Source organism: Pyxicephalus adspersus, chromosome 9 (assembly GCF_032062135.1).
Source record: "Pyxicephalus adspersus chromosome 9, UCB_Pads_2.0, whole genome shotgun sequence".
NCBI lineage: Eukaryota > Metazoa > Chordata > Amphibia > Anura > Pyxicephalidae > Pyxicephalus > Pyxicephalus adspersus.
The window spans coordinates 43,523,238-43,544,367 of record NC_092866.1 but is presented as its reverse complement, the minus strand read 5'-3'; the positions used below and the strand labels follow the sequence as shown (position 1 = coordinate 43,544,367).

The 21,130-nt window shown below is 38.9% G+C and overlaps 1 protein-coding gene across 2 annotated transcripts; it reads left to right on the top strand.

The window, feature by feature from the left end:
* The first annotated feature begins 1,772 nt into the window (after positions 1–1,772).
* IFITM10 (interferon induced transmembrane protein 10) lies at positions 1,773–11,870 on the top strand. 2 transcript variants are annotated; one of them, XM_072421717.1, is made up of 3 exons: positions 1,773–1,928; positions 6,847–7,207; positions 8,766–11,870. In XM_072421717.1, exons 2-3 carry the CDS (start codon positions 6,947–6,949, stop codon positions 8,913–8,915), a joined length of 411 nt encoding a protein of 136 aa, XP_072277818.1. In that variant the 5' UTR covers positions 1,773–1,928; positions 6,847–6,946; the 3' UTR covers positions 8,916–11,870. The 2 variants fall into 2 exon arrangements, with proteins under 2 accessions (XP_072277818.1, XP_072277817.1); XM_072421716.1 differs by having other exon boundaries at positions 1,777–1,933; positions 8,766–11,869.
* The last annotated feature ends 9,260 nt before the right edge of the window (positions 11,871–21,130 follow it).

Sequence of the window (21,130 nt, the reverse complement as noted above, 5' to 3'; positions counted from 1 at the left end):
GGGAGACGATGATGAATGATCATTTAGGGTGACAAAAATCTATAATAGTTTTCATATATATTTTACAATTTTTGTGCATTCTTCTTAAGATTTACCAATTTTATGTTATGTGAAGGTCTGCTTATTGCTTATATTTCTCTCCCATCAACATAGTAATAAAATATTAAATTAAACCTTTCTGTTTTCATTACATAACTAATTAAAATCCCTGAGACATCACCACTAATTGCAATGCAAGTAAGACAAGGTGACTGGGTGCTGTGTATACAGCTGGGGTAACGTCTATATGTGACATTCAGTCTAAAAAGGGATGAAACCCTATGGGCCTAATTTAATAAAGCTCCCTAAGGCTGGAAAGGATACACTTTCAACAGTGAACCTGGGTGATCCAGCAAACCAGCAATACTTTTCCAAAAGTCATTTGCTATTTGTTAGCAAATGTTTGAAATCCTGGACCAGATCCATTCCAAGTTTGTTCCCCTCCAGGAGAGAGCTTTAATAAATCAAGCCCGATGCGTGGAAGGAATGAGCTATGGGCAGTTCCACTGGAAAAGTAAAGCTGTGTACACACATAATAATAATAATAATCATTGTTGGAAACGAACGACTAACAACCGTTCGTCTGATAATCGTTAACAAAAAAAGTGCACAATGACACCGATGAACGAGGATTTGACGCTGGAAACGAACAACCGTCTCGGCGGATTGGATTGGGCGACGATTTTTCGCAATCTGTTGTATGGACGGTTGGTCAGTGATCGTGGATGGTTCTGTGATACACTTTCTCCTTTACACGTCACTTCCTGCATCGTTCAAACAATTGTATCTAGCGTGTGTACATTATTGGTGGATTATATTTGAACGATCGTATCGTTACAGCATGTACAGAATTGTGCACAATACGATCATTCAAAATATTTGTGCATATTCGTTGATCTGTCGTTAGTCGTTCATTTTATAATGACAATTATTGCATGTTTGTACCTAGCTTAAGAGCTCCATGACACCAGACGTCCATCAATCAGGAGATGAGATGAGTGTTATCTGTCTTGCAACAGTTTTAATGCAAGCTGATTGTGTGCAGAGAAATCAAAGTAATGTCAGTACAGGAGAAGAGCTTTTACAACTGTGCAACACTGAAACTTATTGAGCTTTATACAATCAGATGTGCTACAGATTGAAAGTCTTCCACAACAGTTGCCTCCATAAACCTGGACACTCACTGAAAGTGTTTTCCAAGAGATGTCCATGTCTTCACATTGTAAATACATTGTATTATATCTTGTCTTGTAGGTTTAATAAAAAATATAATCTTCAAGCCTAATTCCACTCCACAGAGAACCCCGTGTATTCCATCCATGGCCAAGGTTAGATGGACAGAAAACAACGTTGGTGCACAATTTACCAGACCTGCAGTTTTCATATCTGGAGTGGTCCAGAAGCACAGCAAGAGCTGTACTACTCAATATAAAGAAATGTAGTGATTTAAAAGTAAAGGGCAGCAATCTAGCCATGTACTACATCTTAGGAAAGGTAATATTTGTTTCCCTGGAGTTCTGCTTTAACTAAAAATACATGTTTGGAGTCCCAAGTCATTTTCTGCTCCAAGCATCCTCTTTCTTTCCATTCTATGCTTAGTTACAAGCACAATGCTCTTTTTAATGATGTTTACATGAATCATGTGTAGCTCTAGTTTTGGTTGCCCCCTCTCTAGATTCCCTCCCTTACTGCTCCTCCTTCTTTTCTTCCTCTCATTCCAGCATCCTTGGACACACTCTTCTCCTCCTCCCTCCACCTCCTCCTCTGTAGTCTGACTGATACAGACAGTCTCTTGTTTTAAGTCATGCAGCTGTTCTCCTCTGTACTCTATCCCTGGGGATGCCCATTGGTGACAGATAGGCGCACAGAGTGGTCCTAACCATTGCACGGTAAGGTGAGTAGAAAGCCTGAAACATCCCTGGCATATTGGTGATGCTATGCAGGACCAGGTAAGATGATATGGATGCAGTGTGATACTCTGCAGGGGTCATAGGGATAGTGCAGAAATAAAACCTAGGAGTCCTGTGCAGACTTTCATTCATTATCCACAGTTATTAATCAGCCACTGTTTGGCTTCATTCTTCTACACAACAGCAGAGCTCTTCATGCTGGCGGTTACAATGAGTCACTATGATGTTTACAATGCTTTAATTGCCACGGCACAGTGTGGGACGTGTTGTATACAGGGCAGCCTGGGATGTGATTATAGCTGAGCGCAGCCAATGCAGCATGCCCAATGAGCCTATGCTTGTGTCCCCTATACTCTGATGTGTTGATGCAGTGACAGACTGGAGTACAGAGGGAGGTGCTGGAAGGTGCTCTAGTGTCACTCTGTTGAATGCAGTAGAATGCTATAAGGTGCCTACTGCTATTGATTTGTCTATTCGGCTATGGATCAATGATCTGAAAGGTGCTGGGCGCAGAGCAATAGCCTGCAGCTTATTGACAAGTTCTGATCTCGCCTGCAGTGCCCAGAAACAAATGAATGGATGTTTGGTGCAGGATCATACTGCAGAACAGGGAGATGGGGACATTATGAGGTGTGAAAAATAATTAGGGATGAGGAGAACATGGAAAGAAGGGCATATAGTGATGTCAAAGCAGAAACAGGTGTCTTTTACCTTCCATCAGAAAGACCATATGCTTGCTTGATACCTTTTCATGCACTATTAATTTACTTTTCAGGAGGACTAACATTCATGTCTTGAGTCATCCGCTAATAACCATTTACTCCGTCACAATTTGGCTTTTACTGCATTTCTCATTGACCTTGTATATCTCGGATAACCTTGGCCATCTGGCATAGGAGACACAAACACAAAGCTTGTCCACTCTGGATTGACTCGCATTGCGTTGCAGTTTCAAAAAGAAAAACACATTGACGTGGATGATACATTGTCTTTTATAGGATCTGTTCACACCAGTGCCTTACATTGCAGTGCATTGGAAAAAAGTCCACTATATTGCATTGTAGGAGTACTGACCTGAATTGTTGCATCTAAATCAATTCAATTAAATCCTTTAAGTCCTATCAAAAGAGAAATACGATGACTTCTGATCTCCCTTTGAAAATGCTAGTCGATCGGCTGTTATCCCGCCTTCAATAGCGACCTAGAAAAAGCATAGAGATCAATCAGAAGTCCTTATCTGCAAACTATTTCTAGGTCAGTGATTTAAAGTATTAAAGCAAAGAAGTCAATATGACACCCAGGCAACTAAAATTTTCTGAACGAGGGCTTAGCAGAGGTAGCTTTCTTGTTTCCCGATGTTTTGTTTTAATGCAATGCAACCTGTGTCAGGGCATTATTTATTCGGAGAATCCAGCCTAAACAAATATTGTTTAATCCTGAATATTTCATTACAAATAGGGTGATACAACTATTAGCAAATAGATCACTTCGGGACAGCAAAACTGTGGTAAAAATATCAACTGATATTATACAACTTACTATTTATTGATATAATGAATACTGGTCGAGTTTTCCATAATACTTTGCATTTCTTTTCATTTTGTATATTTTTTTTCATTTGATTTAAACCCTTTCAGGTTACTCCATCACTCTTCTTATCAGCAGGTTGGATGTTGTTCTTGTTTTTATTGTGTGTAGCAGCCTTTCTCAACTTTGTTTTACCACGAAAGAACCCTTTTAATAATACTTACGGTGGTCATTGAAGAAATGTCGTCTTTATAAAACTGATGGTCTTATATAAAAGCCCAATTTCATTGCTGGAGGTGCAATTAATGACCTTGTTTATCAATGGTCAGAGGGAAGAATGCCCCATTACATTGGTGGCAGACAAGAGGGATCCACTGGTTCCGTATCCTGGGCTCTGCTAAATGATGCCAATGTTGCGACTATGCAAGCAACCATTATTCAATGTTTGCAGAATCCATATAAATCTTTAGAGAAACCCTGTTTGCGAAAGAATATGTTCAAACTGACAACCAGGTTGTGGTGCGATTATCTCTTCCTCATTACAGTGAACCATTGCCCCAGTGGAAAGGCTACAGGTTGCTTCTACCCATTGCAGCTCCATAGACAATGGATAGGGATAGCAGTAAGCAGTACTTTACCACTGACTGCCACCCACTGCTCTTTTTTAAGAGTAAGCTCTGTGTTATGAGTGACTAAGTGGCAAGGTGCCAGTCACTGAAAGGTACGTGGGATGGATGGTAGGTCTAAACCTAGCCAACAGCTTGTCTAGGCAAACTGACCGTGGTCATGGACATTGGATGCCAGTTTCGAAGTAATAAAGCCGAATGCTGAAAGCAAATATTCCCCTAATAGGTACATGGACAACTAATATTAATTTCCTTGTTTGACTGCCATTGAATTTTGTAAAATACCACTGGGGGAACGCATTTTTTGTTGAGTTAGATCTTACACTTGTTTTTTTTTTAATTTTCGGGTGGTGAATCCAGAAATAATCCCAGTTTTTTGCTATCACATCCAGTTTTTACGATACAGGGTACCCTCCATTTTTGTCAAAAAACATACAAATTTTACATACAATGAAAAAATAATGAAATAATAACTTGAATGTACTGTTTATTAAAATTTCTTTTATTCATACAAAGGATTTATTTTTACTCTATGACATTATTTTACAGTAAAACATTTGAAAATTAATCGGGTAAGCGGTTAAGGTGAAAATTTACGCTTATAGTTTTTCCCGGAGTGTTCCGTGTTAGGACAATCCCGCCGGATGCTCCAACAATAGTCAGGAATCATATGTACATCCCATCTACCTTGCGTTCACCTTGCTCATCACTGACTGCACCAAGGTTTTCCCGGGAAGCTAGAAAGATGGCTATGCAGAAAATGCACCTTGATGCTCATATTGCAACCAAGCATCTTGTAGCTCTCGAACAGTTTTTGGACAATTTCTGTGTAAATATTTGCTTGTGTGTTTCCAAAAAAGTCCTTGACAATGGCTTTAAATGATAACCAAGCATTCTTTTCGACTTGTGACATTGTCCCGATGAAATCTTCATCTTTGATGACCTGTTGAATCTGTGGACCATCAAACCCACCGGTCTTTATTTTTTCAAATAACAGGCTAGGAAATGCTAAAATTAGGTACTTGAACTTTGAGTTGGCAAAGCTTTAAAGAACTACTTCATCAGACCCAGTTTCATGTGCAGAGGCGGGAATATAATATTCTTTCTATGGACAAGTGGCTGATGTAGAATGTTTGGATCACCTGGTTTTAGGGCAGATCTTGGAGGCCAATTCCTTTCCATCCAATGCCTCTCACAAGCTCTGTTGTCTCACGCGCACAGATAACAGGGATACTTGGTGTATCTGCGTTGCTGACCAAGAAGGAAGCATACCATTTTAAGGTCAACACAGATGACCCAATTATGTTGGTGATATTGCAACAACTCAATGACTCTCTTTATGTCTGCATATTCTTCACAAAGAGAAACTGAAAAGCCAATTGAGACTGACTCAAATATATTGCCATTATGAAGGAGGACACGCTTTAAGCGGCGCTTTGAGCTATCGATAAATAGTCGCCATTCAGTTGAGTTTTAGATTTGAATTCACAATTCCTTTATTAAACTAGGTATGTTATGGCAATACACAAAGCCACTGTCCGTTCTAAAGTACTGCAGAAATGCAATTTCTCTGGTTTGAAAGTATGATACCTTTGTTCCTTTTTCAAGTAAGTTTTTCTCACGCAGTCTTGATGCTAGGAGTTCTGAAGCCTTCTTCGATAGTCCCAAATCACATGCCGAATCACTCAGCTCATGCTGATTAAATCCCTTACGAACAGATTCCTCTTCAATTTCAAACTCTTCATTGTTGTCACCTAGGTCATCACCATAATCATGTTCTTCAAGAGAGGGTAGTGTAACAAAAACCAGCACTGGGGTTTCATCTGAATGAGCCACTGGGCGTATAGCCTATAGTAGACTAGGATGTGTTACATTTTTTTTCTAGTTATATCCTGAAGTTTTCACCATACAAAAGTAACAGTCACTGAAATGATTTCTTGGCTCTCGCCAAACCATAGGTATACCAAATGGCATCTTATCAAGTGTTTCCTTTGTCCACATCCGTAAACCCTTGACACACTGTTTGCACACCCTATGAGGGGCCCAAGACTTAACTTGATCACCAAGTCTAACATTGAAATATGCCAAATAGGCTTGCTCTGCAAATGTGCTGATGTTCGCCCTTTGACTGGGAATGGTGAAACTGCCACAGATATAACAAAATGAATCAGGGTTGTTTAGGCATTTACGACGAGAAACAGCAGAGTCAGACATGAACTGAAAGAAAGGAAAAATTTGTGTAAGTAGAAAAATAAATTTTGCTTATTCACTACGTAGAGCAGCACACAACCTCTGACCACACTGTTTTGTATGTAAATGAATAGCCTATAAAAATCCATGCTACAGTAAACGCAATAATATAAATGGTAGAGAAAAAAACTGACGTGATAGAAGAAAACTAACTGCACTTTCAAAAACTGAAGTCAACAAAAAATGTATTCAAAATTGTTACCCAGTGTAATAATTATCAAGCATCGAATGTATTCGTTTTTGTAAAAAAGCCAAAATCTGTGTACTACACAGGGAGCACGAATATATCAGAATTCACTATGTTCATACTAGTCTATAGATCTGAAACAAAGACGGGTCCCTACTTCAGTTCAGTTACTTTTGTCCAACAACACCATAGTAAATGGTAGAGTAGGGAATATTGACTGTAAAATATCATATTGTTTTTTCATTCACATTATCTAATCCTAAGCAGTTTTCTTTCTTATTTTCTCTTTGTATCTCTTTCTCTCTAGCCGTTCTTGTTCCTCGCGGTGGATTTCGACTTTGGGTTAGGTTTCCTCTCCTGCTAGATATATCTAACACACAAAAGGTTACCCCCTCCTTGGAAAAGAGATGGATAATAAGTCCTACAAAACTGAAGGAACATGGCCTCCTCCACAGTGTAAGCACACACTGGAGCGTGAAAAGAAGAAATGCAAGTATGCCCCTGGTGCAGTGTCTGTGGCCACAGTGAAAAGTGGGCATCCTATTACAGTCATAGAGATTTCTCCCGAAACCACTGAAGTGAACGACTATTATTTATGGTCCATCTTCAATTTTGTCTACCTGAACTTCTGCTGCTTGGGTTTCATTGCATTGGCCTACTCTCTCAAGGTGAGTATATTTATTGTATCTTTTAGCCAAAATGCCCTGGGTAAATTAAGTTAATATAAATATTGTAAAATATAAACCGGGAAAATTTATTGTGTACAGCTTTAAAACCAGTGCTTTTCTATCCTGAAATGCTGAAACCTTGCCAGTTATACTTCTTCTGGTGGTATTACGAATCAAGTCGGGCTCAGTCAGTCTTGGGCAATGCTTCTCAATCAGGGTTCCTTCAGAGGTTGCTGGGGGTTCCTTGAGCTATGAGCAATTTGTACTTCTCGGGCCAATTTAAATGATGCCAATGATCTTCTTGGTCATCTGTAAGGGTAGTTTTCTTCCTTCTGGCCAGCAATGTAAGAGGTGTTCTTTCCAAAACAACTATGCTAATGTACTGTGGATATAGTAATTATAGATGGGGTTCCCTGTGGACCTGACATTTATTTCAACGGTTCCTCCATGTTAAAAAAGCTTAAGAAAGGCTGCTCTAGGGTTTTTAGAAATTCTAAGAAGTATAGAGAAGAGGGTAAGTGTGCAGGATGCCCCAAGTAACCAATAAGCTTATGATCTGGAGTGTCTCACTAACTTTCGTCAAGTTCCCCAAAGAACGTGGGCACATGTTATTATCTCCATAACGCATTTTTCTTATGGCCTCCTTAATATTCAAGGGTGGGAAGTGCTGCTCTAAGGGAAACCCTAAAATAAAGGTGCTGCGTTCCTAGTGCTGATTCTAGATTGATTTATTTGACTTTGTAGCTTCAGTTCCTCTCTTACTTCATCTATACCTGCCGCAGAGTGTAGTATTACTTGCAAAACATTTCTGAAATGACTGGACAAAGTGGGGGATTCTGCACAATGGGATCCTATTAGCAAAACATTAATATTCAGCTTGATTTTTTAGATTCAGGAAGTCTTTTGTCACTAATATTAGCATTTTGAAATGATTCTGCAATTGAAACAATCAGAGAGTAAGGGGCAACACCAGCGGCCAATCAGGCTCTTCAGCAGTGCAGATTTGCAGGCAGTGAACATGCTGATGGGGTATAGAAAACATTAAACCAAAGGGTAACCAGTTTAGTGTTAATACGAACAACCCAGGCTTCCCAACAAATATGATAGTTATAGGGGTCGGGGCAACTCATATTACACTGTGGTGGTTCACAACAATTGGCACTTCTCAAAAATCATATCATCATTTATTACAAAATGAGTGAGGACTGGTCTTTAAGAACTTTTGCTTGTTCCAAATATGTAAATATTCAGGTACATATTCCGGGGACAGGTTCACTTTAAGACTTTGTTCTTACCAGCAGATTGCTGGCAACTGTATAGAGGTAGGGTTACCACTTCCAAGCCATTGTTAGATGCTCCAAATAGCATCTGGCAACATGGAAGAGTAACCAGCCCATCAAATGCTTGTAAAGGTTGCAGCTGATCGATGGCTGGCCCTCTGGCAGCTGCCTAGGATCCACAAGTCAAGTGAACATATGGCCTAAAGATCAGGATTTTCTCATACTATGCAAACGTCACATAATATGCCACTAACTGATCTTATTTTTGCATTCTGCAGGTCAGAGACAAGAAACTGTTAAATGACCTCAGTGGAGCTGTAGAAGATGCTAAGACGGCGCGACTCTTCAATATAACCAGCTCAGCTCTTGCAACCCTCACTATCATTATTGTGCTCTTGTACTTGCGTTCCCCAGCTCCTGACTACTAGAGCAATGGTTGTCTGTATAGACTGTGAGTGATATTGGTCCCAGAGCACATAAAGCTCTTTATCCTGTACTGTAACAGTCTTCTGTAGGCAGTGTAGTTAGACGTAGTGGTAAGCCTCAGTAACCTCCTCCTATTCCTTAAAACGTCCACCCATAATTCTTCCGGATCTCACTGTGATGTCATCAGCACCTGGCCATAAGGTAGCCTCCAGGTTTACTGATGGCAGCTAATATGCAAAAGATAAGGTGCAGACAAACTTATTCTTTTAGCACCGCAGGGGTGGAACGTCTTAATGGGAGGCTGGACTGGTCTTGGCTTCTCCACTCACGTGCCTCTTCAAGAATAGCCCGGTGTGTGAATTTAGAACACCTCTGTGGCACCTAGTCAAATCCCCTCCAATAAAAGGCTCATGTTTCTACAAAGGGTGTCTAAAATTGAATAGGGCAGGAAGTGATCTGACTAGGTCATTGAATTAGCAAGACCTCTTTATTTTATCAAAATAAATGAGAAAAAAATCCTTGGACCTGCTGAAGCACCATTGGCCTTGGTTTACAGCAGACCTGAATAAAATGTTAGCTTGTACCCTCACACTTACCATCACCAATGGAAAATGTATAATGGGTATATTCACATAAGCTGCTTTAGAAAGTGCCTCGCTATTTTACCCTTGGGTGGATATGCAAAACAAGAATATATTCCGTATGAAGGAGATGGGTCAAGCAGAGGGGGCAAGGCCTGTAATTCCAAGGGGTTGATTGCTTAAACTCTTCATTGATATAAACTCATTTAATACCCTAATATAGGCTATTCATGACCAATGGGTAATGCTTCATCATACATGTTTAATCATATTGGTGACAGCATTAGTTGTATAACAATGACCTCATTGAACATTGTGAGGGCTGAACCTTATCCAAAATTTCATTCCGTAGTAGTATTAGGTTAAATAATTAAAAATTGGCAGCAAATGCTGTTTCATAATACATTGTATAAAATCCAATAATAAGGTTAGTGCTCTTTGTGACCTACACTGTGGCATTTTTATTAACAGAAATGCAGCAACCAATCAAATTCTGGCTGTAACTGTAAGTTAAATGTAAGCATTGGATCACAGTATTTTCTTTGATACAGTTTTTGTAATAAATAAGCTTCACTATATCAGGAGATAGTTTATTAGATGAAGGGACTGAAGATAAAGGACACACAATATAGTAAAGCATGGTGGCTAGCTGTCTCTGCACCTAGTCCTAGGCTCTTTACTTGGCCAGGATACTATTTGCATGGAGTTTTTATGTTCTTCTCTTTGTTTGAGATGGTTTCTTCCTACATCCCAAAAACATAATAGAAGGCTTAACTGACTCCCATTAAAAAAAAATGCCTTAGATTTTGTTGGACATTAGATTGTGAGCTCCTCTGAGGGGCAGTCAGTGACATGGACAATATAAAGCACTACGTAGGATGTTGGCACTATAATAATATGTGATAATTATTAGGTGTTATGTTATGTGTATGCATAATGGTTAAAAATTCCTATTCATTAAAGCTCAACTGAATTTTTAATTTTAAGCTGAACTCCAAGATAATCATCCATGCATGGTCTAAATATTAGAATGGTATATATTCTTATATGAATCATAAACCTTTTTTCTTTCTTCCAGGCCGGTGCAGTAATCCAGTGTAATAGGCTGCATGTGTGTCCTATAATAAAGACCAGTCACTGCTGCTCTCTCTAGCTGTGCAGGGTGACTGGTCTGGTATCTGCCCCCTGTAGTTTTCTACAGGCAGCCTGTAGTAGGTGGGGTCTGCTGGGTCCCTCCCACAACTCTGCACAGACTAAGTCCAGCACAATGACAATGTCATCACTTCTTTTACAAAATTACGGTATATCTGGATTTGGACTTAAGGCATTTTATGCACACAACGTGGATTCATATTCTCAGTGGCTTTTGATAATGTTTTTAATGATATATTTTGTTCATGGAGTTCAGCTCAAAATCATCTCAGTACAATCTTGGTGCTTCAAAAATATTTGTTCCAAGATATTAGTTAGAAAACACCCTGTCCCCTCCAGAATGCTGTAGGGAAGAACCATTGCTCTTCATATGGAAGCAGTGGTCCCTATGAGGAGATGCAACACCTCCATGCTGAGTCAGAGCTACAGCTCCCCAATCAGCAGGGTGCATGTTGATTTTTGCATAGAGACTGCTGCTTTCACACAGTTTTCACTGCAGCATGCTGACAAAGGACAGACACTTCAACACAAACTCTGGCTAATTTCTAAAGAACATAATCTGTAAGAACTTTTGTTGTGTTTGTTTTGTTGTGTTGTATTTAACTGAACTGAAAGTACAAGGGCTTTGTGCATATTTTATCCTATAAAAAAATGAAGAATATTTGGGTTTTTCTGTGCAAAGTATAGGAAACCTTAGCAACCAATTAGAAGTTACCTTTCCATGTCTAACTATACCATTTGTCCCAAAGCTGATTTGTGATTGGTTGCTACTCTTTGCAAATACATTATTAAATACAGTATTTGTATCATAGTAAAGTAAGGGTTAAATAGGGCCCGTTCTAGTATAACAACCGAATACAAATAATAATTAACTAACAGCTTTGATTTTCAGCAGCAGTTTGAAATGGCGGCACCTTACATGTACATGAGTTTTGTAAACTTTGAAATGAAACATTTTGAGGATTAATAAATATACTATATCGCTAAAATGTGATTTATTCAGAGGAAATTATTAGTCTTACAGGACGAGTGCAGTCTGTTTGAAAATCAGAAATTGTATTAAGAACAGCAGTTTACCTCTGCACTGGGGCCCCGATACTCCCCAGCCTTTGGTGACCCCACAGCAGTTTGTTTGGTTCTACATCCGCCTGCATGACCGCCCCTCTTCCCTCAGCGTCCGACTCATGTGTCCTCAGGACGCCGTTCACACAGCCCAGCTGTCCATCCATTGGCACCATGTAGACAACATGTGTGTCCCTGGTCTGTGGCAAGTGAGTACATTCTCCTAGCAATCCTTGTGCAGGCTGCCTAAAGTTGGTTGGCTTTCCTTTGTGGGTTACCATAATGGGGTGTTGGGGGGGGGGGGGGGGGCATTAGTCAGATCTACACAGGTACCAAACTGGTCTGTTCTGCACAGGTACCACACAAATCAGTTCTGCACAGGTAAAACAGAAGTCAGTTCTGCACAGGGGCCCACTGTTGGCTGGGTCCATCCCTGCTTCAGAAAAGCCCCCTATGAAATATAAGACCTGGGATAACAGCTTTGTTTCACCTTTGGGGAAGCAATGGGAAAGCAACTACTATGCAGGACAATAACTGACACCTTCCTTTAGTTTGTACCTCATGCAATATGTACCAATGGAGCTGAGCTTTTATCCTGGTTCAGATCTACTGAGACCACAGACAGGGCAAGAACTGAGATTTAAATCCCTAAATGTATGGATAATGATCACATATGGACATTATGTCCCTGATTTATTAAAGCTCTTTAAGGCAGGAGAGGATACACTTTCATCAGTGAAGCTGGGTGATCCAGCAAACCTGGAATGGATTTCCTAAAAGTAATTAGCTATTTGTTAGCATATGATTTAAATCCTGAACTAGATCCATTCCAAGTTTGCTGTACCACCCAGCTTCACTGATGAAAGTGTATCCTCTCCAGCATTGGAGAGCTTTAACACATCAGGCCCTATAAACATGGGTTTGGTCTGAGACAGGGTAATGATTTTATTAAATTATAATGGCTTTAAGATCAGGTTAATGACATATAAATATCATCGTGCAGAAAAGGTTTATGAATGAATAAGGATTACATCAACACTAATGGGCACATTTGGAAAGCAGTGAAATAATGCTGGTGAATCATTCACTGTCATTTAAAAAACATGCACCAAGAAGAGTCACCTGCAAATGTTAGTGAACATCACATTACCTGCTTTATAAATATATCCCTGAATAATTTAGCAGTCAGCATTATTATATTGTCACATCAAAAGGTTTTATTCCTCCACTGAATAAAACATATGTTAGGTTGCTGCACTTTGCCCATCATTTTGTGGAAAAATGAATGATTTCATTGTGCACTGGGCACTAGGTCATTATGCAACTTTCTTGAGATTGGCATTGACAAGCATTTAGTAGATTGTAGTAACCAGCACAAGGTTCCAGTATCTGTCCCTACAAGACCGTGTATTAGGCTTCAGCCAGAATGTGTTTTATTTGGATAACAGCCAATGGAAGTGCTAGGAGGTAAGAAGTAAAAGCTGAGCCAACATACAGATAATGGTGCAGTCAAGAAGTATTAGGATACGTTCCTGGAGCAGTAGGAAGACAGAAATAGCTAACAAGCAGATCATATGAAACAAGCACTGATACAGTCATATTATTACAGTGCTGGGCCACAAGATGTTTCAGGTATAAAGGGGACAAACAGCAAGATCTGTAACCACATGCATCACCAATTTATGTCTATAAAACCTAGCATTTATTTATTGGAATAAAAAAAAAAGAAATGGTATTTTATTTTACAGTCTTTATTCTGCAGGGGGGTAATAAAGGTTTTTATAAAATATACTGATTTTCTGCAGAAGTATTCAGAGACAAAAGTCTGCTCCAACTAAAGATATCAGAGAATTACACAGCTTACTTTTTGCTATCAATGGCACCAATGAGATCTGCCCACAGACCATACTCCCTGTTATCCATGATATCAAAAGGACCTGCGCCAAAAACACATAGCTCAATTGTTCCTATTCATGGCACAGAAGATATCTGCTCACACCACACACAGGCTACTTACCACCATCCATGATACCAATACACAGCCAAACACACAGCTCACTCCATACTTTTCTTAGCACCAAAAGTGATCTGCCTCAATCACATACAGTTTCATCTTGACTATGCACAGCACCAATGAGCTCTGCCACTAAAACACATAGCACACTCCCCACCATCATTGGCACCAAAAAAACATAGCTCACCCACCGCCATCCATAGGTACCCAGCACACACAGCTCAGTCCCAATCTACCTTGCCACAATAAGATCTGCCTCTAAAACAGACAGCCCACTCCTTTCTATCCAATACCCCAAAAAAGATTTATGCCAAAAACTAAGAGTTCATTATCGCCATCCATGGCACTAAAAACATAAGCACACACAGCTTGTTCTTGGCTATCCATGGCGTCAGAAAGATCTGTCTATAGCACACACAGCTCAATCCCTATTATCCTTGGCACAAATGAGATCTGCTCCTAAAACAGCTCATTTCCTACTTTTCTTAGCACTGGCAACATCAGCCTTGAGCACACACATCTCATTCTCTGCCATGTATAGCACCCCTGGAATCACACACAACTTACTCCCCACTATTCATGGCACTGGTAAGAGCTGCCCTAAAAAAGAAATATCCTTATTCCTATTTCTTACATAGAATCTCACCCTTCTTGGTCGCATAGTGCCTGGTACTTCCATAAAGTGCCTTATGCATGTTTCATGTAACTCCTCCATATGCATAGTGCTTCATGTGTGGTCGTATTTTATATATATACATATGCTTCTTCTATGAACAATGCCATTTTATATATATTTATATATATTGGCACCATGTAATCCATATGCATATAAAAGAACAGTCTTTCTTAACATGTTTATTCTAAAGGAACTCCTAAAACAATTTGTTGGTCTCAGGGAACTCCTTGGTAAACCAAATTATTTGGGATCAGTGGGAACATTTCTACACTGGTGCTTAGTTGGATGAATGTTGGATGAATGGTGGTCAAAATGCCACACTTACAGACAGATAAAATAAACATTGGGTTCCTGCTTGACTCATGAACCAGGCAGGAATCATGAAATATTAGGTAAATCAACCAGGGTTCCTCCAAAGGTTGCTGGGGAGGTCAGTTTAATCATCTTTTTAGCTATCTGTAAAGATGACATTCTTCCCACTGACCAGCAATTTAAGAGGCATTCTCCCTACTGGCTACCACACTAATGTATTGTGAGCTGTGTAATTATAGCAGGGGTTCCATGAAGACCAGAAAGTTATTTCAGGTGTTCTCCCATGTTAAAAAAGATCAGGAAACACTGCTCCAAAGGAACCCTGGTTGAGAATGGCTGTGATAAAAAGAACAGACAAATAAGAATACATTTTGGTAAAAATCCGTATTAGGGCCCTTCCATTTTCAATGTATATTTAGTTGATGTATCGGTTTGTTCTAGCACAAGCTGGAATAGTTTTGCTACAGTATGATTCAATTCTCCAAAGTATCTCACAACCGCAGTATAGTTGTCATGTCTTTTATCATTTTCACCTTTATCCTAATATTTTTCAACTAACATTGTTCTTTTTTAGTAAAGCAAAAGATAACAATTTTCTGATCATTTAATTTAAGTCTTATCTCAATGTAAAGTGGACAGGATCAACACTGGGGTACATAGATCACAGCTACAGAAGTGACAACCTGAAAATTTAATTTCTGCAGAGTTGGCTTTCAGGATTTATTTATTACAAATGTTAGGGACTGGGTACACTGAAAAGAAAGTGGAAGTCCCTTTATTGGAATAAGTCAGTATATAAATAAGCCCCATCATTGGTGATAGTGAAAGAGAAATAAAGCCCGTCATTAGTGTCAATTTATGATAAATAAGTCCTTGTGTTGGTATCAATGGAAATAACATAATATCAAAGATTAGTGTTTGGATATGCAAAATAAGTTCCATATAGGTGTCAATGAGAGGAAAAAAAGTTCAATTGTTCATGTCACTGGAAACACAATTTCTGGTGTTAGGGGGATAAATTATGTCCTATTGTTGATGTCAGTGGGATAGAAAAAAATATATAGATGGTGTCAGTGGGAGCAACATTAACTCAATGCTGTTGGTGCCAGTGAGACTTTGGTTAGCTACCCAATTACATGCTCCTATAATATTGCTATTGCTATATTATATTCCTCTTTTCTTTCTAACTGGGACTTTGCTGTTACTGATGAGCAGGGGATCATTCTCTTTGACAGTACAGCATATTTCTGCTTCCAGGTGTTGGAAACACTGCTGAATCTGTAATCATATGAGCAGCAATGAAGTATGGTTTTGCTGGTTCAGCAAGTGAGTGGGTTAAATCTACAAAATTAGGTATGTTCACTCCTGGTGATTTTTATCAAGTTGTCACCAATTAAGAAATAATAAATAATTAACTCAAAGTCAATTTGTTTTTCTATAAAAGCTAACTCATTTCGGGAGCTTTAAAATCCCCAGTCATTAGAGATTTAGGAGACTGGGGGTGTTCTGGAGTTATATAGCTGGAACGAATCCTGCAGAGTAATTTTAGTAATGAGGATGGCACAAAGCCTGCTGCAGTCCCTGGTTTGGCAGCTGCAGGATCACTAATATGACACAGCCCTATTTTTCTGACAATGCACAGGACTTATGGTTGGCAGCGCATGTACTGATGACCATTGAACTACTTCCTAGGTTGAATACCTTTCTAAGGCTCTGCTCTGTAAAACCACACAATATGGAAGCCTCTAATGAAGCATTATAACATGACGAGGGTAACTCGGACTTTCTAGCCCATCCTTCACCACCACCATCAGAACCTCCGCCTCCCCCGACCCCCCACCTGCTTACTAACCCCACAATTAAATACCCAGACACCAATCTTGGATTTAAATTGGCTGGCAAGCAGCCGTTTACCTAAACACCATTAAATAAATTACCCATTCAAGTAATAAACAAGTATCCGATATTAAGCAAATGACAAATAAATAAATGTATTTACACTTTTGATATGCAAGCATACATTAACATAACATAACACTCCATTATTATTATTATTACTTAACTGGGATTATATAACGCAAACATATTACATTGAATATAACCTATTTAACCAACAACCTCATTCCTCCCTTTTATTAAAACATAACCATAACGATAAGGCCAGTGTTTACACAGTCCATCTAAAAATGCAACATGCAGCAGGATTTCATTCCATTGGATTTTCCTGTGTGCACCACACTATTATTAAGCAGCTATTTTAAAAAAAAAAGTGTTAACTAGAGATAGACAAATACATTTTATCTTGGCTGTTACTTTAGATTTAGGTAGACATGGGAAAATGTCCGGATACATTATTTTAAAACGAGTGTCATTCTAAATTCGCTCACGAGGTGGTGCTGTGTTCACTGCAATGTACACATGCACCATTCACTTAGAACCATTGTGAATTAAAAGGAACAACCCCACCTAATGGGCGATTTGAAAATTACATCCACTATTGAACCAATGTATAAGCATCTTCACCCATAATACATTGTATTTACTTTATTTTAAGTAGACTTGCCTATCTGTAGGTAAGAACATTTACACAGAATGATAAAAACAAATTGATTACATTGCATGATTACCAATGTGAATAATTTATAAATATAACCCATATTGTTTTCTCACTTTCTTATTGATATATTATATTCTATATATGTCTACATAAAGATTCGTATGTATGTATGTGTGTGTGTGTATGTATGTATGTTCCACGATCACTCTAAAACGCATGGAGACATTTCAATCAACTTGCTATACATATGACTCAGACTCATGTGAGTCCACCGCAGATGTCAGAGGTATATTTGCATGTATGTATGTACCCTGTTTCCCCGATTATAAGGCACTGTCTTATATTTTTTGAAATGCCAAAATATGTCCTAGGTCTTATTTTCAGGGGGATGTCTTATTTTTCCATAAAGAAGACTACAGTACACATTTATTGTTGAAAATCACTCATGTGCCATTGATTGTCCCCTTCTGATCACTCATGTGCCATTCATACCGTATTCCCCTTCTGATCACTCATGTGCCATTCATATTCCCCCCCCCCCAGTTTTGGGGAAGAAAAAGTGCGTCTTATACGCCGAAAAATACGGTAATAATAATTTATAATATTACTATTAATGGATAAAATCTAATAATAATAATAGTAATAACAATAATAAAAAGATTAAAAACAGTTTTTAATCGGAAAATAATAGTTAAGTTCCATTTTTTTGACAATTGATATTTAACTGTGACACCTATGGTACAATTGTTTTCACTGATACCATTTATAGGGCACTATTTCTCTTCCTGATGCCAATAAATGGGAATTATTTAACCTATTGCTACCAATGATGAGGCACTATTCTTTCAACTTGTACCAAAGATGCCAATGATGGGGCATCTTTCTTTCGATCTAAACCAGAGATAGGGCACTGTGCTTCCTACTGATACCAACTCTGGGGCACTATTCCTTACACAAAAACCAATGATGGGCCCCATTTCCTTACCCTCGCAACAATGAAGGGGCATTATTTGAATCCTTTAATTTGATAACCACAGTGAAAGCTCAGGGCCTTAACATCATCAAACATTGCTAGTGATTATTGTTGTAAAGTGGTGTTCTTTGCACCAAGTGCTGTTCTATTTTATATATATATATATATGCTCTTTAGAAATGTATACCTGGGGATAGGGAGAACAAACAGTGATTTTCAGGTATCCAAGTTTCCATGGTTTGTAAAAAAATATGTGATACATCGAAGTCAAATGGTTGTAAAATCTGTTGCATGTGTTTAAGGCATTGCAGGGCATACAAATAACAGAAAAGGTGACTATAAAACAACATCCTGCAGGTTCTTCTAATGTCCACTAGATGGCAGACATACAAAACACACAGGAGCTCAGGATGAAAAGATGAGAATTTTATTGGGTATATAAGGTGAACATTTCTAGGGGTGTATTTATAAAGCAGTGAACGTGAAATTCACTAAACATTCTCTATTAGAAAATCAGTCACTGCCATTAAACCACATGGACTGGATAATCCACTAGCTGAATGACAGATCTCCTGCTTAATAAATAAAACTTTTACCCATTCTGAGTCTGATTATTCTCCAAACAGAATGAGGTCCATTGGCACTCACATAAATAAAAGTAAAACTGATTGTAGAAGTAAGTAAGCATTATAGTTGTGGTACAGATGTGCCAAAAAACAAGGGGGTTTGGTATGTTTCCAAGAATGCTGGTGCTTGTATACCAAATCAGATCTGGCCATCAAGTCACAAAATGGTCAGATGAGTACATCGCCAGCATTTTAAAGCATGCCTATCCCTAAAAACATAAATGCAGTATATTTCAGATTAATGGGGTTGCAACGCATTACATACCTCGGTTAGATATGCTTTAAGCTATCTGGGACACATAAAAAAAAACATGGAGCATTATAGCTACTGATCCAATTTTTAGTCTATAGTCTATAGGCTTGTCTTCAATATAAAAATTATGATAGTCTGCAAGAATCTAAAAAATGTTATACATGAAGTAAATCCTATAAATCAATATGCTCCTGGCTATTTTCTTCCTCATACCCTACTTTATCTAGGTCATATCTCATACATCTCAATTCACAAAGGTGCATAATGTGTGTGCATCATCCTGTTCTGTACATAGAGCTATTTTACCACCACCACTGCTATTAGAACATTAGCAGTAGTAGTTTAATTGCTGTAGAAATAAATGTAAAAGCTTTAGTGCAATCATATTAATATTATACCCTCTGTACTAATTATATTCTTAGCTGTCCTCCATATGATTGCATACGATGCTGCATGGCTGCTGGTCAATATCTTTAAGCTGGCCATGCACATTGACATGAAGAGCTCTGACATATCAGCATGTACCCAGGAATAATCTCTGTAGGAATACATAAAACTAAAGCACAAATCAGCCTCATAGGCACACGCTTACTGGATTGTGGACAGCTCAGTATAAGACATAGAGGGGCGTTTGGGGAAGAGGGGCCCCTACAAAATTACTGTATAAAAGTTCACTTACACTTGACCCTTTTCATTCCTAGGGGACATGGATGCCAAGATGCCCAAAGCATCAATGCATGTTGGTTAACTTACCAGTCATTCTATGACCAATTTGAAAATCTAAATATTTTTATATTATTCTCATGAACATTTGAGGCTCCCAGCTTGTGTGCGATCACTGATATAGTGATCACATTATTGAGAACCATGGTGATTTTTTCCTGATTGTCACTGGGAGCCAAACTGTCAGTAATACCCAGGACTGAGAGTCAGAAGAAGGCTTATAAAGTGGAAAGTGTAGACATGTTCCCAGCATGGAAAAGTGTTACATCCCAATAGCTGTATATGGAGGAAAACTAAAGAATAGTGTGAACATTTTGTGATATTAAATACAATGTGGGGATTAGATACAAGACACACTTGCTGCAGAGAGGTATTTTGGATGCTTGTTCCAATTTAAGGGCGCTTTGCCCACTTTTATTTGCAAAAACTTCAATACAAAGAAGATTCACTATTTTCCTTTGGAAGGGATGAATTTCATGTCAAAAAATGCAAAATGTTGCCTCCTGTACACAGCCTTTGCAGCTAGCCCACCTGGCCTCAGGCTGCAACTCCCTCCCTCCCCCTCAAAGGCAAGTACCTTTTTTTAATGGCCAGGTGCTTCCTAGCCTTCACCATGGCCTGGAAACGGGAGTGCCTGGCCCACCCATTCCTTCCAGGACACTCCAGGCCTGGATCCCAAATAAAGAGCTGCAATTCTGCATCTGTATCATTAATAATTGCCCTATCCAGGGACCTTAATCCCTTTTCCAAGGAAACCTGATGTTTATGATGCCCCCTGAATGCGGCATCATAATACTTATTGTGTTATAACTGGTTTAGGAAAAAATAAGGGTTCATTAAAATGTGCCATGGTGCTTCTAAGTCTTGGTGGGGTAAGGATATAAATATTCATGTTGTCTTTGTTGTCCCATTTTTAAAGAGTTGTCCTTCTTCCTTCCTTTACAGCTCATTAGAAGGCTCATACAAGCAACTATCAGTTGTGCAGTAGTAAAAGAAAGAATAGAATGCTCTGGCACAAGAAATCTGAAAAATAAGTCTGCATGGTATCTTCACAGGTGGTAACACACTGGAAATTGCTTAGACACTGTGATTGATCAAATGGATTACCAGGTCTTTATGCCACTGGAATCTCTGGTTATCTCTGCCCAAACCACCAACTGGATGGATTGAAGTGCCACCAGCCTGCTAACCTACAGGACATCTAAAAATATGTAATCCTACTATCCTGTCCACCCATTCACACAGAGATGCGAGACAGTTTCTTTTTCAGCCAAATAACTTTAGCTGC

What these genes read in the sequence shown, in the direction of transcription:
- IFITM10 (XM_072421717.1), top strand. Translation starts at nt 6,947, where the DNA reads ATGGATAATAAGTCCTACAAAACTGAAGGAACATGGCCTCCTCCACAG. An exon ending in CATTGGCCTACTCTCTCAAG is followed by an intron (nt 7,208 to 8,765) that starts GTGAGTATATTT and finishes TGCATTCTGCAG; the next exon opens with GTCAGAGACAAGAAACTGTT.